The sequence below is a fragment of the Lynx canadensis genome, chromosome C1 (assembly GCF_007474595.2).
Source record: "Lynx canadensis isolate LIC74 chromosome C1, mLynCan4.pri.v2, whole genome shotgun sequence".
In the NCBI taxonomy this organism is placed as follows: Eukaryota; Metazoa; Chordata; class Mammalia; order Carnivora; family Felidae; genus Lynx; species Lynx canadensis.
Window position 1 is genome coordinate 62,966,230 of NC_044310.1, and position 25,324 is coordinate 62,991,553.

General features: G+C 36.7%; 2 protein-coding genes and 3 non-coding genes across 5 annotated transcripts in view; all 5 read left to right on the top strand.

Moving 5' to 3' along the window:
• Window positions 1-4,312: 4,312 nt before the first annotated feature.
• Window positions 4,313-12,950, top strand: RABGGTB (Rab geranylgeranyltransferase subunit beta). The gene is given in 10 exon segments (XM_030325751.1): window positions 4,313-4,514; window positions 4,517-4,560; window positions 5,636-5,743; window positions 6,967-7,164; window positions 7,730-7,835; window positions 8,675-8,727; window positions 8,812-8,922; window positions 9,594-9,719; window positions 11,639-11,788; window positions 12,369-12,950. Coding segments are annotated over 10 exon segments (1,224 nt in total). The 5' UTR covers window positions 4,313-4,327; the 3' UTR covers window positions 12,510-12,950.
• Window positions 5,400-5,478, top strand: LOC115522641. The gene has a single exon (XR_003971526.1). It is a non-coding gene; the product is annotated as a small nucleolar RNA SNORD45 (small nucleolar RNA).
• On the top strand, window positions 6,039-6,122 carry LOC115522640. The gene has a single exon (XR_003971525.1). It is a non-coding gene; the product is annotated as a small nucleolar RNA SNORD45 (small nucleolar RNA).
• LOC115522642 lies at window positions 7,305-7,376 on the top strand. Its single transcript, XR_003971528.1, has one exon. It is a non-coding gene; the product is annotated as a small nucleolar RNA SNORD45 (small nucleolar RNA).
• Window positions 12,951-14,673: 1,723 nt separating the features above from the next.
• MSH4 (mutS homolog 4) overlaps window positions 14,674-25,324 on the top strand; it is a 93,860-nt gene continuing 83,209 nt past the window's right edge. Inside the window, exons 1-4 of the mRNA XM_030326872.1 lie at window positions 14,674-14,911; window positions 16,509-16,691; window positions 22,249-22,409; window positions 23,734-23,844. Coding sequence (XP_030182732.1) covers window positions 14,674-14,911; window positions 16,509-16,691; window positions 22,249-22,409; window positions 23,734-23,844 — 693 coding nt within the window. The remainder of the gene's footprint in view (window positions 14,912-16,508; window positions 16,692-22,248; window positions 22,410-23,733; window positions 23,845-25,324) is intronic.

The window sequence follows — 25,324 nt, forward strand, 5'->3', positions numbered from 1 at the left end:
AAATATGGAATACATAAACTTTATTATTTCTAATATCTTTCTTTTTAAAAGGTGAAAGAACAGATCTCCTCCCCACCCCCCAGGAAATTTCAAAGATACATTTACATGTAAAATATAACCTGAAATTTTGATTTTTCTTCATTCAAGATTTGACCCTGGGAAGGTCATGATATCAGAGATGATTGATCATTTGATTAAGATAGGATTATAGGTGCAAAGAATACTGAATACTGACAAAGAATACTTGGTTATATACTTAATTAAAGGACAATAAATTTAAAAAATACAGAAGAATGTACTATAACATGATTATAAGAAGTTTAAGATGTTTCTCAAATAAAAATCCTTTTTCCTTGTTTCTTTTTAATAATTAAAGATATGACACATACAGCAATGAAAGTTTATTCTGGTTAAGACAAAATCTCTGCTATCTAGGCAGAAGGTAAAGATTAACCTTTTACCTTAGGGATTGATGGCTCAACCAAGGAAGCAAGCCCCTTAAAACTGACTGAACTTTGCCAAAATTGTAGCATATTCCAGTGTCTTTTCAGATGCAGGTACTACATATCAAGGCAAATAAAATTCATTTTCCTGAAATTGTCTTTCACTATGCTTTTTCATACTGTAGAACAAACTGATAATTTGGAACAAAACTGCACTTTTCTCTTGAAAAATAAAAACACATAGTTGTATTTTTCTGTAATGATTGCTACTATTATAGTTATACAGTAATCCTTATTATACTTAAAGAAACTAACTTCCCAGAGAAACCAACTCCTAGAGAAACCTGGGAGGCAGATCATTGAGAATTGTTTGTCACATATCAATATTTCAGCAGATCATCAAAACTCATGAGCATTAACACAACTTTGTTCAGCTATACATATCCTTTTATACATTAATGCAACAAAAAGAAACATTTATTAACTTGACCCAAAGGTATCACTTACTACATACCATATCAAAATAAGAAACAAAAGTATATAAACTTAAAATCAGGCTTGGTAATCAAGGGTTTAATATTCTATCCAAAAAACAATACAGGTTTGCCATGATTATTAATTAACTCAGTATAGTCCAAGGTTTTAAATTTTCTAAGGTTCTTAGAAATTATATAATTCCGGGGCACCTGGGTGGCTCAGTTGGTTAAGCGGTCGACTTCGGCTCAGGTCATGATCTCGCGGTCCTTGAGTTCGAGCCCCGCGTCGCGCTCTGTGCTGACAGCTCAGAGCCTGGAGCATGTTTCAGATTCTGTGTCTCCCTCTCGCTGACCCTCCCCTGTCCATGCTCTGTCTCTCTCTGTCTCAAAAATAAATAAAACGTTACAAAAAAAAAATTTAAAGAAATTATATAATTCCAATTTATGGTTGGAAAGAAATTTCATTTTTTATTTTGTTTGCTTCAATCTTGTTTCATTGTTGATTCAATTTAATGGAAGCCAAATTTACAATTTTAAAGATCTTAAAATTTATGTAGGAGTTAAGTTAGCCAATTTGATCAATAAACTAATATAAAAAGTTTAGGAAAGGGGCACCTGGATGGCTCAGTCGGTTAAGCATCCATCTTAGGCTCAGGTCATGATCTCAAGGCTCCACTCTCTGCTCATGAGTTTGAGCCCTGCTTCAGGCTCTGTGCTGACGGCTCAGAGCCTGGAGCCTGCTTTGGATTCTGTCTCCCTCTCTCTCTGTCCCTCCCCCGCTTGCATGCACGCCCTCTTTCTCTCTTTCTCAAAAAATAAATAAACATTGGGGCGCCTGGGTGGCTCAGTCGGTTGAGCGGCCTACTTCGGCTCAGGTCATGATCTCGCGGTCCGTGAGTTCCAGCCCCGCGTCGGGCTCTGTGCTGATAGCACAGAGCCTGGAGCCTGCTTCAGATTCTGTGTCTCCCTCTCTCTCTGACCCTCCCCCATTCATGCTCTGTCTCTCTCTGTCTCAAAAATAAATAAACGTTAAAAAAAAAATTTAAAAAAATAAACATTAAAAAAATATTTAAAAAAAGAGTATGTTTTTGTCTCCCTCTCTCTGCCTTTCAAAATAAATAAACTTTGAAAAAAGAATATGTTTTACTTAACCCAATATATCCAAATATGATTTTAGCAATCTACTTTTTAAATTGTTAATGAGATATTTTACTTTATTTTTCCTACTAAGTCTATAAAATAGGGTGTGCATTTTATACTTTATAACATCTCAATTCAGATTCACTACATCTCAAGTGTCCCATTTAGTTATATTACACAGCACAGGCCTAGAGACAGAGATGAACTTGTTTTTTCAAAATTAGGGTTTTTGTTTGTTTATTTTTGTAACTATTTTTCTTTGGGGAGGGATATTTTTATTTTTTGAGGAGGTAAGCTATACCAAATTTCAAAAGTACCAGCATATTCAGTGAAAAAGAAGCCTTCCTTAAATCCTGTCCCCAGCTATCCTCCTCCTGTAGGCAACTGCTTTTAGTAATTCTGTGCATTTACAAATACATCCATATATTTTCCTACTTTGTTTTCCACACAAATAGTAGCACAACATACATAGCTTGGCACTTTCTGTTTTTGGTTTTCACTTAATATATTTTTGAGATCTTTCCATAGCAATGTATGCAGAGCTTCCTCTCTTTAATGACTGCATAATGAATACAGTGTAGTTTATTTAACCTTTTGATGGTAATTAAGGTAGTTGTAACCTTTTGCTAATAAAGACTGGTGCTATGAATATTCTTGCACATAGGTCACTTCATACCCAAAAGACTACTTGTAGGATAAGTATCTATAAATAGAGTTGCTGAATGTAATTAAAAGAATTGCTAGAACTTATGCTTCCTACACAAATTTCCATTTTGCTGATCATCACACCCCTAGAACTTAGAATAATATTTGGCACATTCTAGGGGCGCCTGGGTGGCGCAGTCGGTTAAGCGTCGGACTTCAGCTCAGGGCACGATCTCGCGGTCCGCGAGTTCGAGCCCCGCGTCAGGCTCCAGGCTGATGGCGCAGAGCCTGGAGCCTGCTTCAGATTCTGTGTCTCCCTCTCTCTCTGCCCCTCCCCCGTTCATGCTCTGTCTCTCTCTGTCCCAAAAATAAATAAACGTTGAAAAAAAAAAAAATACCGGCATAGAATGTGCCAAATAGTTTATTTTTTTTTATTTTTTTTTCAACGTTTATTTATTTTTGGGACAGAGAGAGACAGAGCATGAACGGGGGAGGGGCAGAGAGAGAGGGAGACACAGAATCTGAAGCAGGCTCCAGGCTCTGCGCCATCAGCCTGGAGCCTGACGCGGGGCTCGAACTCGCGGACCGCGAGATCGTGACCTGAGCTGAAGTCCGACGCTTAACCGACTGCGCCACCCAGGCGCCCCTATTTTGCACATTCTAGACATCCAATAAATACTTGTTGAATGAATTTATAAAGTAGGAAATGAGGCTTGTTCTTCATTTTTTCAGCAGTTATGGACTCAATCTGAATGTTACTTTTTGGATCTGATGCTTGCATTATTCCTACTTTGAGCATTGCTTTTCCCAGGAAGTGTGACCTCTCCCTCTCTTCCTTGGTTTCCTTCCCTCTACATCCCTCCCCGATCTGACTTAGAAGCAAAAGAAAGCTGGCGAAATCACATTAATATTTAGGGAAGACTTTTTAAGATAAAAAGTTTTAGGGCTAGAGACAGTCATCACTTAATGGTAAAAGGCTCAACCCACCAGAAATAGATGCTAAACTTACATGCATTTAATAAAGTAGCCTCAAACATACATGGGAGTATCAATGGAATTGCAGGGAGAAATAATGAAATCTACCATTATAGCAGATTCAACACTCTCAATTACTGATAGCCCATTATATTGATAGCCCACTGTTGTCAGGAACTCTTCTCCAAATCGTTACTGAATGTAATAAATTGTAAGGGTATGGGGGCCAATATTTTCTAATGAGTGCTCAAAATGCCAAAGTATGAACGACCTAAGAAAGCACAAACGAAAACAGCTGCAATAACACCCCTAGCAAATCTGAATTTAGTGGAAAGCTTGTGATAGGAACGAGTGTTTCTTTTCCAAAAGTAATTTACAAAACTTTCCAACTGTTGGCACTTCCTGAAGAAGAGAAGGGAGTAGGCGAGTGAGTCGCATCCGGTACGAAGGCAAACAGGAGGGAAATGTGAACATTTATTTCATTAACATTTACTCAAAAAACGTTTATTGAATACTTACTACGTGCAAGAACTCTACTAATTACCAGCTACTTCAGCTCTTCAGAGTTCAAAGAACGTCAAAATCAAATGATTTCTTAAAAGTAATTTAGATACTTAAACATTACTTAAAACTTTTAGACAAATCGAGATGTTTATGGGACGAAGAAACGGGCGCCAAAGAATTTGGGCTCAGGCAGCGAGGACAGCTATGAGCAGTCGGCGGGGTCCTAGAGCAGCCACGCAAAGGCTCCATCCTACAGGCGCAAGTGTGGTCAGCTATGCTGGTGCTCAGAAGGGACCTAAGGGACGCTTCTGCGCAGGCGCGTGCCGCCTAACTCTCCCCAGGAACCAACCCAAGTTCTCTTTTCGGTCTCAGACATGGTGAGTGAGGTTGCGTTTTGGATTGGTGCTCGGGTGCAGTCCAGGTGGAATGATACCGAGCGTCTCAGTTACCTTAGGGTATTTTCGCAAGTATTAGAGAATGGTTAGCTTGAGATACGGGCCTTGCAAGGTTTCTTTAGGGCTAGGAGAGGGTGAAGTATTACTCAGCGTTTTCTGCAGATCTCGCGGGCTCAATTACGGCTTCTAATTTTATCTAGGCTTCTTCCTAAGAGGCAGGCCTCAAGGTCCGACGGCCCGATTTCTTAATCGCTCAAAAAGCCGCGCTAGTTGGTGGTTCCTGTTTCCTTTCTTAATATTGTATGGCTCAAAATCTGTAGAGTCATTACTGGTATGGTCTCTTTGAAGATGTAAATTTTAGGCGGGATCTGGTGGAAATTCACTAAATTCTTTTTTGGTGATCTACGTCATGACCTACTTAACAATGAGGTAGTGCTGTCTCGATCACAATGAGCTAGATCAGAAGTGCAGGAACTGGAGCAACGTCCTCATTTCCTGAGAGCTTGCTGCAAATGAAGAAACTAAGACTAAAAAGCTGGAAAAGATGAGGCTAAAGGAAATATTTCCTTGATAAATTGAATAATCTATGGAGCGTGTAGAGGTGGCTCTGAAACCTGAATTTCTAGGATTAGTAAAATTTCATTAAAGAACTTAGCTGCACATTATACGCTAGGTATATATATATTTATGCTTCAACTTGCTGCTACATGTAAACCTTCAGTTGGCCTGAATTGATAAGCTTGGATTTTCTGTGGTGTTTATTTTACTTAAAAGTCTTAAGTGAACGGTAAGCAACAGCAGATATGGGTAATAATTTTTTGGGTCAATGATGAGCTGGCATGTATTCTGAATCCGAAGTTGATTATTACTACGTTAGCTCTAGAATTACTCTGAGACCTGAAAAATTACCCGAATCTTACCACGGCTTTAGTGCTTACAGTTTTTGTGTGGCAAGATGAAATCAAAGTGAAAAATTCAAATGTATGTTGAATATACAAACTGGGGTCAAGTATTAAAATAAGAACATTATGAAATCACTGCTTTTTTGTTTTGAAAGGGCACACCGCAGAAGGATGTTACTATCAAATCAGATGCACCTGACACCCTCTTGTTAGAGAAGCATGCAGATTATATTGCATCCTATGGCTCAAAGAAAGACGATTATGTATGTATATGATTTTACGTTGGAAATTTATTTTGAAGTGAATCTATAATGCATAAGCAGTCAGTAGGTCAGTAATGGCCCATGTTTCTTAAAAATGGTAACTCCTGCACGCCAAAGCACTGAAGATCCCTCTCTGAGGTGCATTCAGTGTGCCTTTGGACATCAGGTTGAGAGTACATCAGCATTAACGATGGTTCTTCGAAGATTTGGCAGACAAAATAGATTATCACCTGCCTAGATTTGTAAGAGGTTTGAGGTACAAAAGAGATTTGTACTTTGTGGGTATTACTTTCAAGGTCAGTGATGTGTTGGCATGTATTACCTGAATATATGGCTGATGTGTAATAATACTTTAGCTCTAGAATTACGCTGAGACCTTGAAAAAGTCCTTACCCTAAGTTTCAAAACCTTGAATAGTTTTCCTGTCTGGGACAATCTCACAAACATTGAGTAACATACAACTCAAAGTAAATATTTTTCCTAGTAGTATCCAGACAACAATTGAATTGACCGTCTTGGCTAGTTTTGATGAATTTGTGACTTAAGTTCTCATAACCTCATTATGGAGTTGTTAAGGACCATGTTTATCTTTTCCCTGGATGACTCAAGGATTAAGTCTTAACTTACCCCTGCCTTTTTAATCTAGTGCTTACCAACCTATTATTTAAACCCTGAATTTGGGTTCACAGCAAACTAAGACCACTCACCTGATTCAAAATTTTAGTATGTAATAACATCGGTGGACTCTCTGTCTACCAGTTTTTATTTTTCTTTGATGAGCTGTTGTTGGCTATTTTATCTTTTGCATGCTTTGGCCATTTTGGTTTTCAAGTAGTTGTATCAGTAACTAATAGGTAATAGATGGGCTTTGTACATATTCCATATATCAATAGGATAGATGTCTAATAAATAACGATGTTAAGTACTCTGAAAGAAATATTTTCCCCAAACTTGAAAATGGTTGGTATATTTTTCACTTCTACTTCTGGTTGGCTCTTAGAGATTGAAGTCCTGTTTGTATTGTCAGTCACAGGTGAATTTATCATATGCCTCTCAGATACTGTCCCCCCACCAAATTTGAGAGCCACAAATTTAAAATCATTACTGATGATGTTAGGATCAACTGAATTAAACAGTATGTGTGGTTAGTTAGCTTTGTATGTTCCATCACTTTTACCCTGCATCAGTTCAAACTGGCACATTAAAGTCATTGTGTATTTTAGGAATACTGTATGTCTGAGTATTTGAGAATGAGTGGTATCTATTGGGGTCTGACTGTAATGGATCTCATGGGACAACTACATCGGATGAATAGAGAAGAAATTCTGACATTTATTAAGTCATGTCAACACGAGTGTGGTGGAATAAGTGCTAGTATCGGACATGATCCTCATCTTTTGTACACTCTAAGTGCTGTCCAGGTAAATATTTATTAAAATTTAACAGTCTTGGCAGTGTATTTTCTTACTTGAGTACGAAGAAATTGGGTATTAGGAGTATGACAAAATTGGTGTCTATGTCAAACAAGTTTCTCTTTTCAAATGAAGCCTATATTCTACAAGGTCAATGATGTGATGGCATGTATTAGCTGAATCCAAAGTTGATGTAAATAGTAAAATTCCACTGAGACCTTGAATGGTAAAATGTTTATCTTTGTTATATGTAAATAATTTGAAAATCTCCAGGTAGAGTTAAATGTTGATTTTCGTATTAGTGAAAATGCACAATTAGGGGTTTAAATAGTTAGTATATTTAAAGGTCTTAGAATGCTAAGGTATAGTTTGTAGGGGATGAATGCTTTATGTTACCAATTTGGGTTTGTTGATAAAGCCTGTGGCATAATAGAAGATAGCCTGCAGATTTGCAGTATGCATAGACAAAAGGACATGTTTGCTTAACAATTTAAAATGTCATTGAGGAAAACATCAGAACAAACTTAGCAGTGTTGAAGAGGTATTTACTTAACATGTTTTGTTTTTGTTACAGATTCTTACTCTGTATGATAGTATTAATGTTATTGATGTAAATAAAGTTGTGGAATATGTTCAGAGTCTACAGAAAGAAGATGGCTCTTTTGCTGGAGATATTTGGGGTAATGTCATTATAAGCCATGCTACCCAAAATAACCAATTTTAAATTCTGGTTTGGTGTTGATTGTAGTGATAAACTTTGTTGAAAAATTTTAAGTACAATGAATTGGAGACTTTGCTAATAATTATAAGGAGACTTTTAAGTTTTTGATCTTTTCAGGTCCCACTAAGCAGCTGGTCTAACTGAAGTTAAATGGTCTGCTGGAAGTTCCAGCATGCACTGTGTAGTTATATCAGCATACAGGAGAACTGGAACAGAGGGGGCCAGTCTAAAAGATGAGGTAGGTGAAATTTTTTTTCCCCAGTATTTGGTGACTTTGTAAAGTTTTTTTCAAACTATTTACTGGCAAGGGAAAAATAGTCAAAAAACTTTACAAACTTACTGGATATTTGAGTGGAGGGAGGGAATAGTACATAGTACTATATTTGATAAATGTAGATAATCTCTGCTTTAGGGCTGAATACAGTGCAGGCCGGAGAGACCAGCTGCTTCATGGGATGTGAAAATCCACTTTTATATAATAGGGTAAGTTCATTGTCATTATTAGAAATTGAATAGTCCTTTTGGTTCTGTGTTATCTTCCCTTTCTGGGCATTCTAAGCAACTTAAGATAAATTGCTGTATTTTTGACAAAACTATTTTCTAGTTACTGGTTTCCTCAGAAGTGATTTTGCTTCAGATTTAGCTTTCCTTCTAGTGTCCAAAAAGTAAATATTAAGCTTGCACTCTTGGAAATTTAACCGTGGTAGCTTTGCAGTTTGTTAGTTAACCTGCATTATATATTAGGGTCAGGTTCCTCTGGTAGCACTTACGTTTTGATTTGATTCCATTTTCTTTTAGGAGAAATTGATACAAGATTCTCTTTTTGTGCGGTGGCAACTTTGGCCCTGTTGGTAAGTTTTGAATATTGTATTGGAATAATTAAGTGCCCATGATTATTCTGGAATCTAATAGGCTTATTTTTTTTCTGTTTGTAGGGGAAGTTAGATGCTATTAATGTGGAAAAAGCAATTGAATTTGTTTTATCGTGTATGAACTTTGATGGTGGATTTGGTTGCAGGCCAGGTTCTGAATCCCATGCTGGACAGGTAATTTAATGTGGATTAAAGTTGTCAACTTTGAAGGGATAACTAGTGTGGTAAACTGCTAAAATATTAATAGCAGTTTGTGTCTGTTAAATGTGAATGAAGTTAACTTAAATATACTATAATGTGGGATTTTACATAAGAATTGCTTAAATGCAGATAAAGGAAGGCATTTTTACAGTAGTATGTTCTAGCATCCTGTTCCCCACCTCTCCTGAACACCTATTTGCTTGTGCCAGAGAGGCAAATTGTGTTTGTAAAGAGTATTTGTACTGTTATACATTGTATCTGTAAATAGTTGTCAAATAAAACTTGCTTTTTAGGGGCACCTAGCTAGCTCTCTGTCCATAGAGCATGTGACTTGTGATCATGGAGTTGTGAGTTTGAGCCCCATGTTGGGTATAGAGATTACTTAAAAATAAAATCTTGGAAAAAAAAATTGACTTTTAGCCATGAAGAGATTTTGACAATCGTATTTCATTGCAGAATTGGATCCTAGAATTAGTATGTTTGGATTTGTTCAGGTAGTTAGGTGATATTTACATGTTTGCAATTCTAACTTTTTAATAGAAACCAAGTTTTTAGACATAAATTGGCTTTTTACTTGAGTAGTTTTTATCACTATTACTATTGAAAAATTATTATATACATGTACTTTATGTCTGTAATTTTAGATCTATTGTTGCACAGGATTTCTGGCTATTACTAGCCAGTTGCATCAAGTAAATTCTGATTTACTCGGTTGGTGGCTTTGTGAACGACAGTTACCATCAGGTGGACTCAATGGAAGGCCAGAGAAGGTATAGTTTCATCAGATAATACTGTGTTCTAGTAGCTTTATTATTATAGCTTTTTGTAAATTGTTAATGAGCTTGTCTTTCCACCCCCATTGAAAATTTTCAGTTGTACGTCCTAAAAAAATGCCCTTGGCAAAAAATTAGAGTTGAGATACTTATTAAGGTATCCATTTAAAAGACTCTTGAAGAAAAGATGTGTATGCTACTTTCTGATGCTGTCTTCAGTCTTCCCTATCCTGAAGTAGAATCTGGAGTAGAATCTGAGGGAAAAAAAAAAAAAATGGCAAATAACTCTTAGCTTTAAAGTGTATTTGTATTTAGACTTAGTATATGAATTCTTATAGGGTCTTTTTCCCTATCCTGAAGGCCTTGTATTTTCCAGGGATAGAAATGCAGCTATTTCTTTAAACTTTTAGTTCTAGACCTATACCAAGGAAAATCAGTCATGCATTAAAAGTTTTGTTTGTATTTGGGACCCAAAGAGGGCTATTGTGTTTAAATTCTTTTAATGTTTATTTTGGGGGGTGGGGTGGGGAGGCTACAAGAGAGGGGGAGACACAGAATCCGAAGCAGGCTCCATCCAGGTTCTGAGCTGTCCGCACAGAGCCTGATACTGGGCTCGAAATCACGAACTCTGAGATTGTGACTTAAGCTGAAGTTGGACACTTAACTGAGCCACCTAGGTGCCCCCCGCAAGGAGGGCTATTAAGTGAACACCTGTATCTTGTGTAGAAATCTCCATGTCTACTTACTGGGTGAAAGGACAAATAACTTAGAAAATCAATGATTTTTAAAAATTCTGCTACAAAGTTTTCATTTAAAACCTTTATTAAATTTTTTAAAAGAAAAACCCAATTTTTGACATTTTGATTTGGAGGGAAGGGAATCCAGCTTTCCTTCATAGTTTGCATTTCTCTTTAGTTATCACACATTCTCTAAATTGGGTCTGGAAGCGCCAGATAGTAAATGTTTTTAGCATTGTAGGACATACAGTCTTACTGCAACTATGTAATTATCCTGAAGAGCAAATTGTAAGACTTGTGTATTATAAAAACGATTTATGCATATAAAATCTTTTGGGGTGCTTGCATGGCTCATTTGGTTAAGCATCCAACTTCGGCTCTGGTCATGATCTCATAGTTCATGGGGTCAAACCCCACGTAGGGATCTGCTAATAGTGCAGAGCCTGCTTGGGATTCTCTCTCTTTCCCTTTCCCTCTCCTTTTCTGACTCGTGCTTTCTCTCTCAAAAATAAATAATAAAGCTTAAAAAAACAAAAAACATTGTAGTCTAGATAATGACTCAAAGACTGCAGCTAGCTGGATTTTTGACCAAAAATAATAAGGCATGGTGGTGCTTTTGTCTAGATCACTGTATTTTTGTTAAACTTTGCTTGTTCAACATTTATGAATAAGGTAAGGGGTAGGAAAGTACCCATAGGTGGTTTTTAGCTAGTTAAGGTCCAGTGAAAAACCTAGATAATCTTGGACAATTAGAAAATGGGTCAGGGTGGGGATTGCCAGGAATCTACACTTAGTGTAGGAGAGCTTTTAATACACCTATGAATCACCCACTGATTTTGTTGAAATGATTCAATTGAAGGTGAGATGTTCTGCGTTTTTTAAACCCAAGTGACCCATATTTTGAGGAGCTAGGCTCTAGACTGTCTTTAAGCAGGTATATCATAACATTAGCATAAGGGGCATTCTTTGCATATAAAATAGAGGTACAGGTATAGTTTTCACTGAGTAACAAAGCTCTGAAACTTTTTTAGCATGGGTATCTGTGGATGGAAATGTTTGTTTTCCAGTGATTATCTTTAATTCTAAAGATTATCTTTAATTCTAATCCTCCCCCACCCCATGTTTGGACTAGAGAATAAAATTGTGGCAATTCTCTTGTGGCTTTTTTTTTTCTCCTAGTTACCAGATGTATGCTATTCATGGTGGGTGTTGGCTTCCCTAAAGATAATTGGAAGGCTTCATTGGATTGATAGAGAGAAACTGCGAAGTTTCATTTTAGCATGTCAAGATGAAGAAACAGGAGGATTTGCAGATCGACCAGGAGATATGGCAAGTATATTTCTGACATCTTGTTAGTTACATTTTCAATGTTGCTTTAAGTTACTTTTATGTTTCCAGGCATTTCCAGACATGGAAGTGGGATAGTATGCAAAGTAGGATAGATACCCTTCCGATAATTTTAATTTGAGAACAGATGATATAAAACAAGTGTACAGAAATTTCTTATCACTTGTCAAGAAAAGTAGTGTATGGTGAAGGTCCTGTGTTAAAAACAGAATTTGAAGCCATCATTTTTATTTTATACATACATATTTTAATTTTTTTTTTTTTTTTTTTTGATGTTTGTTTTTGAGAGGGAGAGGGAGACACAACAATCCCAACCAGGCTCCAGGCTCTGAGCTGTCAGCACGGATACCAACATGGGGCTCAAACTCCCCAGCTGTGAGATATGACCTGAGCTGAAGTTGGACATTTAACTGAGCCACCCAGGGACCCCCATCACTTTTATTTTAGAAGAATTAAGCATTTATTAAAGTAAAATACAATGGGATCCAGTATAACTTGTTCAGAAGTAGAGTTTCAGAAGTTTTCATTTGTAATACTTTATAAATTCTTATTTTTTAAATAGGTGGATCCTTTTCATACTTTATTTGGAATTGCTGGATTGTCACTTTTGGGAGAAGAACAGATCAAACCTGTTAGTCCTGTTTTCTGCATGCCTGAAGAAGTACTTCGGAGAGTGAATGTTCAGCCTGAACTAGTGAGCTAGACAGTGAGACATTGCTTAGTATAGTTTTGCTATCTTAACAAAAGTGCTTATCAGACTTAATGTGCTTAAAGTGCTTATCAGACTTAAAAGCTGTGTTACTATTTTGTATATGAATATTATGTACTTATACATAATGTAAAATAAAGATCTTTATTGTATCAGCTTTAGATTACCTTCTGCAATGCTATTATTCTGAGTACAATTATTTGTTTCTGGTTCAGTGTATTTATTTGTATGTTTCCTTAACAGCAAGCTCAGTTTAAAGAACTATTTAAAGTATTGTGTTCTACTTGATTTTTTCCATGTGCTTCTTTCATGTTATAATAATGGCTAATGTAAATTGGTTTATGTCAATGAGAATGTGAATGTTAATAAAAATTGATAAACCCATCCATATATGAATTAAAAGATGCACAAGAATAAATGGCTTTTGAAATTTGGGACTGTTTCGTAAGTTTATGGCTACTCTGAATTGGTCACAAAGTAATTTAGGTAAATGGTGCATTTCACCATCTTAGAGTAGGATTGCAATTTGGATATACTTTACTCTTATTTTTTATGATTTTATGTCACAGTGCCAGCTATTCCCAAGGAATTGTTGGCCTTCAAGGAAATGGAAGTTGATAGTTGCCACAATATTTTTTGAACCTGTATTTTCAGAAACATGAGCACAGATGAGTATTCTCTGTGAGTTTTATATTCTTGGTGAAAATGAAGTATGGAAGTTGAAATTTTCTCAAGCATGTTGGCAATATTCTATATTAATAGTCCTTTTAAGAATAAGGATTAGTGGGGTTCCTGGCTGGCTCAGTCGGTAGAGCATGGCACTCTTGTGGTGAGTTCAGGCCCCACATTGGAGGTAGAGTGAAAGTGATGGTTCACTTAGACCTCATTCACCAATGTCCATTTTTAACATTTTGAAGAAAAGGTGCTTAACATGAGATTGTTGAAATGAAATTATTTTGACAGTTAACTAATTTGAAGAGTTTAGGATGAATTGCCACTATTTTGATTGTTCTGAAAGTTTGAAATTGGATAGAACATAATATTTAAATGGTGCCATTGGAACTGGGTGAACTAGGCTGTAAACACCTGATTTATTGAGGTAACAGCTGCCTGAAATCAGTTTTTACGTAATGTTGCATTAGTTTCAGGTGTACAACAGTGATGTCACAAGTCTGTACTTAAACGCTATGTTTAGTAATATTGAAATGTTTTTCACGTTTATTTTTGAGAGAGCACCAGCAGGGGAGGGGCAGAGAAGACGGAGACGCGGAATCTGAAGCAGGCTCCAGGCTCTGAGCTGTCAGCACTGAGCCACCCAGGTGCCCCTGTTTAGTAATGTTTTTAAGTATCTTCTAATAGTATCCAGAGTATTTTCTCAATCCTAGCTTCTCTATGAAGTTGGTACTGCTATTTCCATAGTCAAGAAAAGTAAAAGGCCCTGAAAGTCATTTGTTGCAAAGCTAGAGCTTGGATTTGTATAGTCTGTTCTTAACTAATTCATACCTACAGTATATTCATACCTACAGTATGAAAAATAGAGAACTGTGGGAGAGAGCTCATGTTTTTTGACCTGGTTCTTAGGGCACTGTGTATATAGTTCTGTGCTTAATGGGTGAAGGGCAATCTTGTGATCAGCCTTGTGGATACTGAAGCTGTAGGAGGTTCGTGGCACTTTTCTGTGTTTTGCTATAGAAGCAGTGTTAGGCTGAAAACTGAATTTGTCTCCACCAGCAGGCGTTGAGTGTGCAGTGAGGGAGAGTTTGAAAATTTAAAAAGAATTTCAAAAGCGTATTTGAGGGTATGTGGGAAATGTTAAAAAGCATCAAACCCCTTTAGTAAAATAGAGTGCTGTGGTAACTAACAATGGGGCTACCAAATTGGATGGACATCGATGGGCTCTGAAGAATTTGGTTCAGCCGAGTTGTGCCTCATTAAGCTCAAAGCCACAAAGCCAAATCCTGGGAGAGGTGGAGGCACTGGACACCGGTGGGGGTAGGATCCCAGGTGTGGATGGGGGAAGTTGGGGTCGGTGCGCCTGCGCGCTGGGGCTCTGTGCGTCTGCGCACGGGGCTCCAGCCCTGTTCTTCGACGCTTCCGTACTTCGGGGCGGTGACGCCGCTCAGAAATCCCAACCTTCTGTCTGGAAAGATTCGTGAGGATGCTGAGGCCTGAGGTCTCGTCAACCTCGTCTTCTGCCCCTGCGGCTTCCCCCGCATTGGGAAAGGCTAGAATTCAGGGTCGTCGCTATAATTTCGGACTCCAGGAGACTCCTCAGAGCCGCCCTTCAGCGCAGGCCTCCGCGTCCACACCTCCGGGCACGTCTGGAGCCGCCGGCGACCAGAGCAGCAGCAGCAGCAGTGTCCATGGCCACCCGCCCCGTACCCGACCAGCCCAAGGCAAGGAGTGGTTGGGTGGAGTCACCTGTCAGCCGGAGGTCTGCAGCATCTGGAGGTTCAGGGGGCGGGGGTGGGCGATTACCACAGAGAAGGTTCCGTTGGGATTTGGAGGATGAGAATGGGGTGCTCTAGGAATTTGCTGGGTCTGAGTGACTGGACTCGGCAAATTGGTTTTATTACAAGGCCGCAATGGTAAATGGCTCAGTTCTGAGGAAGACTGAAATAACTCACGATGTAATGCCCCGCCCCAAGTATATGACAAATGGGAGAATTTGTGCAAGAGTTTGGTGATAGCAATGCTAAACCGCTTGGCTCCTAAACTAGGATAGGACGAAAATAGATTTTTTTAAATTTAATGGTTATTTATTTTTGAGAGAGAGAAAGAGAGAGCACAAACAGGGGAGAGACAGAGAGAGAGGGAGACACAGAATCGGAAGCTGAGCTGTCCGCACAGAGCCTGACGCAGAGCCCTACCGGGAGCTCGAGCCTAAGAACCGCGAGACCATGACCTGAGCTGAAGTCGGAGGCTTACTTAACCAACTGAGCCATCCAGGCGCCCTGAAAATAGATTAAATTTAGCGTTTCATCTAATTCAGTTGAATAATATGTTTAAGTAGTTTAAAAATGTATGTACTTCAGTGCGAGTTCGACTTATTTATATTCGGACAACTCTCTCTTCGTGGAAAAACTGACAACTCTGATATATCAGTAGGAAAGTTCCCAAACAGGGAAATGAATCCAAATGAGTTTAAAATTTTTGGGGGGTGCCTGGGTGGGTCAGTTGGTTGAGTGTCCAACTCTTGCTTTCAGCTCAGATTGTGATCTCCGGGTTCATGAGATCGAGCCCCACGTCGGGCTCAGTGCTGATAGTGCCAAGCCTGGTTGGGATTCATTCTCTCTCTCTCTCTCTCTCTCTCTCTCTCTCTCTCACCCTCTCACCCCCCCCCCAAATAAATAAATAAATAAACACATTTAAAAAGTTGTTAAAACTCTTGTACTATTTGCATGGCAAGAGAGAGTTTCAATGAAGTCAAATCAGTCCAAGAAAAGAAGTCTCATAATTGCTATACAAAGTAAACATCTGGTGTATTTGAAGAGTAGAGGGTAGTTTATGATTTTATCAAGAGTAGTCTCAGCTTGTAGAAGCACATTAGCAAGCACTTTCCTTATATTTTAGTACCAGATTATTTATCATTAATGCCATTAAGTTTGTCATAATTGGCTATTTTTTTAAAGTTGTTATCTGGGGCGCCTGGGTGGTGCAGTCGGTTAAGCGTCCGACTTCAGCTCAGGTCACGATCTCGCGGTCCGTGAGTTCGAGCCCCGCGTCAGGCTCTGGGCTGATGGCTCGGAGCCTGGAGCCTGTTTCCGATTCTGTGTCTCCCTCTCTCTCTGCCCCTCCCCCGTTCATGCTCTGTCTCTCTCTGTCCCAAAAATAAATAAACGTTAAAAAAAATTTTTTTTAAATAAAATAAAATAAAGTTGTTATCTGATGAACTTTTATAGAAAGTGAACATGATACAAATTACAGCGATTAAAACATCATTGTATATAATTCTGAATCTTTAAGAATTGATATTTCATTTTTCAAATTTAGGTTCATATTTTGGAAACAAAAGATATAATGCAGAAAACATATTTGCATCAAATTTTACTTTTGGTACAAGCTCATCTTCTGCACGAGATAGTAATTATCCTCAAATACTAAAAACTCCATTGTCTGCTGGAAATCCCCAGAGATCAGGTTATAAAAGTTGGACACCACAAATGGGATATTCAGGTAAAATGAGTGGAATGTTGACCTATATGACCTTTTGAAACTTTTAAGATTTATAAGTTAGGGTAGTTAAATTCATTTGAAGTTATTTGTAATTGATATGGATGACTGAAAAAAACACATCAGTTTACATCTATCCATAATTTGAGGTTAAGTTAATGCTACATAGTTTCTGATATTATTTGTTAATATATCCAGGTCTGCATTATTTTAACTATTCTGACAAAAAGTAAATGAAGGAGAAAACTCTCTTATACATGATGTTTATTTAAATTTAGAAATTGATCCTGCTAGTACATCCTGTGGGTTTTTTTATACTTACATTTTAGTTTTTATATAAATCTAGATTTTCTTGAGGGGAAAATGGATGAACTAATTTCTTCATGTGTAAGCATTCTCTAAGGTACATTCAGTGAAATTGCTTGGATATAGTGTTTGTGAATGTATACATTTACAAGATAATGACGAATTGTTTTTCTAAGTACTTCTACCAGGGTACATTACTGGCAATGTATAAGAGTTCTTGTTAATTTACATCCTCTCCAACATTTTGTATTGTCAGACTTAATATTTACCAGTCCAGCACTTGTAAGATACAACCTAATTGTAGTTTGAGTTGGCATCTTCCTGGTTATCAATGAGGCTGATTACCTTTTTTTTTTTTTAAGTTTATTTATTTATTTTGAGAGAGAAGAGAGAACATGCGTGCTGAAGGGGCAGAGAGAGAGAGAAAGAGAGAATCCCAAGTGGGTTAGTGCCCTATGTGGGCTTGAACTCACAAACCTCTAGATGGTGATCTGAGCTGAAGTCAAGAGTTGAACACTTAACTGAATGAGACACCCAGGCACCCGAGGCTGGTTACATTTTGTTGCTTTTTGACCATCTAGCTTTCATTTTTTGTGAAATGACTGTTTGTGTGTTTTTCCCATTTTTCTTTACTTTTATTTTCTAGATTTGTAGAAATTCCTTATATATCTAAATATATATTCAGAGTACATATTCTTTTTGATGAGTACATTTATTGGGTATATCTTCCCTAGGTTTGTGACTTCTCTTCTTTCCTCCTTTTTTTATGATGTTCTTTGATGAACAGAAGTTCTTAATTTTATACATTAGTAAACGTTTTGTCTCCACTTGTAAATGTCTTTTACAGTTGTAAATATGTATAGTTTATATGTCTATTAGGTCATCTTTTTTTTTTTTTTTTTAAGCTCTATGCCCAGCGTGGGGCTTGAACTCATGACCCTGAGGTTAAGAGTTGCATGCTCTACTGACTGAGACAGCTAGGTGCCCCTATTAGGTTATTTCTTTAATTGTGTTAAGTCTGTATTACTAAAGACTTTTGTAGAGGTATATTAAAATCTCCCATTATGATTGTGGACTTGTCTATTTTCTCTAGTAGTTCTGTTAATATTTTGCCTATTTTGAAACTATTTCATTATTTTTTTTAATTTCTTTTGAGAGAGAGAGTGCATGCACACATGCATACAAGCAGAGGAAGAGCAGAGAGAGAGAGAGAGAGAGAGAGAGAGAGAGAGAGAGAGAGAGAGAATCCTAAGCAGTAGGGCAAAACCAGACATGGGGCTCCAACCATAAGATCATGACGTGAGCTGAGATCAAGAGTCAGTCACTTAACCAACTAAGGGGTGCCTGGGTGGCTCAGTCAGTTAAGTGTCCATCCCACTTTGAGTCAAGTTCCTGAATTGGGCTGGCTCAGTGCTGATGGTGCAGAGCCCGCTTGGGATTCTCTCTTTGTCCCTCTCACGCTGCCCCTTCCCCTCCCCCGCATGTGCTCTCTTTCTCTCAAAATAAATAAATAAACTTAAAAAAAAAAAAAAAGACTCGGACACTTAACCATCTGGGCCACCCAGGCACTCAGAAGCTATTTTAATAGGAGCATAAAAATTTAGCATTGTTCTATCTTAGTATTAAAAGATTCTCTTCATCTATAGATACAGTTTTTGCCTTAAAAGTTTTATTTTGTCTGCTATTAATTTAGCAGTTCCTTTTCTTTTGGTTAGTATTTATAGGATGTGTGTGTATATATATATACAGACACACACATACATATGTATATATGTGTGTATATGTATATATATGTGTATACATATATGTATACACATATATATGTATATATATATATGTGTGTGTATATGTGTATATATATATATATTTATTTTTTACTTCCAAACTTTTACCCTTAGGCCTTTTACATGGTATTTCCTATGCTTAGAAACTCTTTCTTCTCTTCTTCATATAGTCAACTCTTATTTATTCCTCAAGTCTAAGCTTAAATGTTATTCCTTTCAGAAAGCTTTCTGTGATCCTGTAAGACTAGCTTGAGGCTCCCTGCTATGTGCTGCTATTTAACTTTGCATTTTACTAATAGTATGGGTATTTTAATTATCTTTTTTCTCTATAGCACTATGAAGGCAGAGACTATAGCAGTCTGGATCCAATCTGAAGATAGAACCATATGGTGATTTAAACAAGGGAGATTTAATATAAAGAATTATTAAATTATAATAAAAGAATCACTATAGGTTATAAGAAAACTCTGTTAGGTGCCCTAGGGCTGAGAGGAGGCCCAAGAGGTCATACTTGGAAGCAGGCCCTTTCCAGGAGCCATTTCCAAGTCTGAGGTATAGATCTCCTTGGAGAAGGTGATATTGACCCTATTGAATAGCAGAGGATACAGATTGGCCAGAAAAAGCTGGTTTACTGTCCCACTGGGGAGTGGTGCTATATAGGGCATTTAATGTTTATCTCTTCTGTTGGCAGGTTAGGTACTGACAGTGTGGTTGACCAGGTCAGTCTTGTTAAGAGGAAGTTCATGATGTTGAGCCCATGCATATCTTTGACACCATGGCTGCTTTGTTCATAAGTCTACTAAAGAAGCACTGGGGTGGCTGGGAAAAGAGGCTAATTGAAGTCCATAGAGTTTATCATTGTCTACCTGATAATTGAGAGTCTTAATTATCTAGGGCATCTAGTAGATGCCCTTTAGTGGGCATTCACATGAAACACAAATATTTTCAGAGTTTATGCCCATTTAAAGAGGCCCATCTGCATACATTTCCCCCAGATTTCCTTGACATTATCTTCCAATCTTGTTTCTTCCAGGTCCCTGACTGCCCAGCTAGATCATTACCAACTGCTTATGAATGAGTCTAAATCTATACTTCTGGTACAGTACTACCTCATTCCAGACATGGTAGACAACCAAATGTACTCCTCAAAGTTCTGCTCATATGAAAGATCAAAATGAACAGAACAGCTAAAAAAAAATTAGAATAAAATAATAATGCATATCAACTGTCCCAGTGAAAGAGGAGTTTCATAGCAAAAAAGCAATGGAGAAATTATTAAGGAAAAGATTATCTATACAAAAGCAGAAATCTTTGAGATACCAAATCAAGATTGGTAGCAAGTATAATTCATTGTAATTGATTTATAAAATTCTCATAAATGAAAAACATTAAAATTTAGTAAAAACTCTATAAGGACAAATATCTCAAAATAAAATATAGAGGGGTACGTGGGTGGCTCGGTTAAGCGTCCGACTTTGGCTCAGGTCATGATCTCACAGTTTGTGGGTTTGAGCCCCATGTCGGGCTCTGTGCTGACATCTCAGAGCCTGGAACCTGCTTCAGATTCTGTGTCTCCCTAACTCTTACCCCTCCCCTGCTAGTGTTCTTTCTCTCTCAAAAATGAGTAAACATTAAAAAAAATTTTTTTTTAATTTTAAAAAAGGAGGAAAGAAACTTCAGAATTAAGAAAAAAAGAATTTCTTTAAAAAGTAGAAAACAAATGGATATATTAACTTATGTTAAATTTTGATAGTAATTTTCAAAAATACAAATTTAGTATCAGTCCATTAAATTACCCAGTATTACTACTACTACTACTAATCCATTTCAGAAGTTAAGAATGGTAAATATACAGTAAAATTGGTTTATCTCCTATACTACTGATGGAATTGGGGGAAAAAATCAGTACAGGGGCACCTGGCTGACTTGGTTGGTAGAGCATGTTGCTCTTGATTTCAGGGTTGTGGGTTTGAGCCCCACATTAAGTGTAGAGATTACTTAAACTTAAAAAAAATCGGTACAATTCTGAAAGAAATCTGACAATATATAGGAGATCCTTAACAAATGGTGGTTTTCCTTTGTTCCAGTGATTGACTTCTAAGGATCCATTTTAAGGAAATAATAAGAGCTTTAGGCACTAGGATGCTAATTATATCAGCATGACAGTGTAAGCATTCTTTTAGAAGTTTAAGGGAGGTATCTTCTGAGTGTACTGAATTTTCACTGGAAGTTAGTCTTTATTTTCCAATTAAAAATAGGAAGGTCATATTTTATTGCAGAACTTAAAATGATTTCATAGATCTAATATAAACTTGATCATAATGTATAAGCTCGCTTTCAGTTCAAGATCTAGACACAATAAATTTTTGAATGAACTCTTAACCACTGAGTCGGATAACATAAATGGATAATTTTGTAGACATTGTAATAGAAGGGTAGAAAAGAATCTAGGTCAGGAAGGGATAAGAGGGGGAAAAGGGTCTATTGAAAGATTGACAAGGAAATCAAAGGTAAATTTGTTTTTTGACAATAAAATTTTACACATTTTTTCATCCATGGATAATGTCCCATATTTAAGTAATTTCATATGCTTTACAAAAAAACCCTTCTATGTTATTGCATTTAATTCTTATAACAACTTTGTGAAAAAGGTTTGGTATTTCTGGTTTACAGATGAAGAAATGGTAGCTTTATTATGGTTAAACAACTTACCTAAACGTTCATTGTTTGGAAGGCATAGATTTCAAAATCTGTAATATATGTAAAGGTTAGGAGCATCAGATTTGGAGCCAGGCTGCCTGTGTGCAAATTCTGACTCTACTAGTTCCATCCATGCATCAGTTTCTTTATAAGTAAATGGAGTAAATAATGATATCTATTTGATAGAATTGTGACAAATTAATTAATCCAAATAAAGAATTTAGAGTAGTCTTGACACATTAATAAAGTATCCAACATTACACATTTAATACACAATACATATAATTGGAGTTTATAGTTGTATAATATTTTATTTTTTATAAAATGCATTCATATATATATAATCCCATTTGATTCTTTCAGCCAGCTCTTGAGTTGGGCAGGGCAGTTATTACATTATGCCTTGTAATTTTTGATTACTTATTATGAAATAATTTGCTCAAATTCATATAGCTTTTAGACGACAGAGTAGGATAAATAGGTTTTCTGATCCCAAATTCAGTGTTCCTTCATAACTCCATTCCAATAAATGCAACATAAGGCAATATATAACTTACTTCTTATTTTGAAGTTTTGGCAAAATACTTTTGAGAGTTAACATTTTTATTTGGTCTGGATGTGAAAAGTTGTTTTTGATGAGGAACAAAAGGTTATTTCCTTGGATATTAATAACTGTGTCCTAAACTTGGTGCTTGGAATCTTCTGAGGAAAGAATGAGAAAGTACTACTATTAATGCTTATACATTTTCTTTTTACAAAATTTTTAACAGCTACATCCTCATCTGCAGTATCAATACACTCCCCATCAGTTATTGTAGCTGTTGTAGAAGGGAGAGGACTTGCCAGAGGTGAAATAGGAATGGCAAGTATTGATTTAAAAAGCCCACAAATTATATTGTCTCAGTTTGCAGACAACACAACATATGCGAAGGTAGGTATTAAACTCTTAGAAAGTGGTTGACTTACTCAGCAGCACGCAGATTTTCAAGTCACTGCTTTCCTAATTAGTTTACTTTTTCATGGAATAAAGGTAATTTACAATGCACCAATGTAGGTTACTCTGAGTTAAAATTGTTTTACATCTGATTTTAATTTTTTGAATGTATTTTGTCCTAAAAATAGTGTGCTTTGCTGTTACTTGAACATTTCAAATTACTGTTAGTTTCTAAAATTAACATCTTCAAATTAATAATTCCTGGTCTCATTCCCAAGACTGTATATTAGTAATGCCATCTCCAAAGGGTTGTTTCCACTGGACAGTATTTGAATTTTATTTTCCAGAGTTCCGGGAAATGGGTCTTTGAGGTCAGTCATAATTTAACCTCTTCTTGCTTTCACTTCCTATCACTTATCATTAATTTGGGCCACTGGCCTATTGTCATGGGAATTTCTGTCCCTTAACCAGGTGGAAGTAATCTGCTTCTAATCTCTATATTCTAAAAAGTTATTTGACCCAATTACTATTATTAAAATATATATATACATATATATATATACACACACAATGTTATTTTCAGCATTTTATTCCTCTTTTTTCCTTTCCCTAATTCCTCTTTATGGTTTTTCAATACATAGGTTTCCTTTTCCTACCAGTAATTAATTTTTTAATATACCTGACAGCCTAAATGATTCTAGTACTGCATGCTAACTATCGCCGGGTATTTCACATTTTTATGCAGTTTTAAAAAATAGGAAAAAAAGCTTTTTTAAAAATAGGAATGTTTGGCAGATTAAGAATTTCTGTGTCTAGAATGGTTCTAAGAAATGCAACTATATTGTGAAAAGAATAAGTTGTAACACAGGTATTTCTCTTCGGTGTTTCTATACTGCTCAACTTCTAAGCTGTACCAGTGTGACTATATTGATTAAATCACCATAGTTACACTATTGAATGTATGTTTTTTATGGAGATAGATAAAATAACGAGTAGAAAAATTTATTTTAAAACATCTTATTTTAGGAATATATATTTGATAAGTTCAAATTAATTTTTTAGTTTAGAGCTGTTACAGATTATTGTGACTTAAAATATAGCCTATGTTTATGATATTTTATATTTGTAGTTATATAGAAATGCTTAATATATCATTATTAGATATATGTTTTTTAACTCAAATATATAATTAGAACAGCTGTAATTTTGTGTAACTATGTATTATTTTAAGTACTTATCTCTTAGAAAAAGTATGTCACTTGTTTGGTTTTACAGAGTACCAAGCTTACATTTAAGAAATTATTTATTCAAATGATTTTAGGTGATCACTAAACTCAAAATTCTATCGCCTTTGGAAATAATAATGTCAAATACTGCTTGTGTTGTGGGGAATTCAACTAAGTTGTTTACTCTGATCACAGAAAATTTCAAGGTAAATGATTTTTATTCTCAATAGTAACACTCAAGGTCTTATTTATTTATTTATAATGTTTATTTATTTTTGAGACCAAGAGAGATAGATCATGAGCAGGGGAGGGGCAGAGAGAGGGAGACAGAATCTGAAGGAGGCTCTGGGCTCTGAGCTGTCAGCACAGAGCCCAATGTGGGGCTCGATCCCACAAGCCGTGAGATCATGACCTGAACCGAAGTCGGATGCTTAACTGACTGAGCCACCAGGCGCCCCAAGGTCTTTATTTAAAATCCATTCTATAATGGCATTCTGGAGAACAATAATTTGAGTAACTTTATATTTACCCTAAAGTACTAACTACAAGTCCTAAGCTAAGGGACTATTAATACATAAAATAAAAAAATGACAGGACATCCACTTATTTGATTTGGCACCCTTGATCTACTTAAAAAAATTTTTTAATGTTTATTTATTTTTGAGAGATAGAGACAGAGCCTAAGTGAGGAAGGGTCAGAGAGAGAGAGAGAGAGAGAGAGAGAGAGAGAGAGACAGAATTTGAAGCAGAGGGAGACACAGAATTTGAAGCAGGCTCTAGGCTCTGAGCACAGGGCCCCACATGGGACTCACACCCCTGAACCACGAGATCATGACTTGAGCCCAACTTGGACACTCAACTGACTGAACCACCCGGGCGCCCCTTGATCTACTTTAAACAAAAGGGAAAATATTTCAGATAATGAGGTTTCTCAGAGTATATAGGAAGTAGATCCTTAGAGGAAAAACAAAACAAAACAAACTGAATTTCCTTAGGTAGAGCTTTGTGGAAACTAGTTATTGTGCTGCCAGACTAGTTGAAATTGAGGTTCTTATTCTAGGGAATAGCACTATCAGCAAGTACTTTTCCTTTTAGAGAATTTGATCTGTATTACAGAATTGTTTCAGCTTCCCCTGGTAGCATGTACTCCTCACAGTTAGCCTACTGCTCTAAGCCTCCATCTGTGGGACTGTGACAGATAAGTGCTCGGAAACTTTATCCAGCGAATGTTCTCCCTCTAAGCCAGGACGTCTCCGACATGCAGTTTATCTCTTTCCTCTAGCAAATGTTTTGTGGAATGGGGGTTGTAGTTCCCTAATCAAGTAGGTAGCATTGCAGTTGGAATAACACCTCAGGAGTGCAAATTATTTTCAGAATATACTATACTTTGTTATGTCTATAGCCTTATCTTTAACACATTTGGCATCAAGCTGTGATTTAGATTCCAGTGTAGTTGTTAATATATTCAGCATCTGCAATCATTTAAGTTTTCTTGTCATGCTCTTAGAGATCCTGTGTAGCTCAGCTGTCTTTGACTTATTGCTAGAAATGGCCCCTATTATAAATCTGTTCTTTCTATTATACAGATCTCTTTACCTGTTATCTCTTTTATTCATTACTTCAAACTTCTTTTCATCACCTCTATTTATATATACTTTTCTAACTTTTGTTATTTTGCTCTGCTTA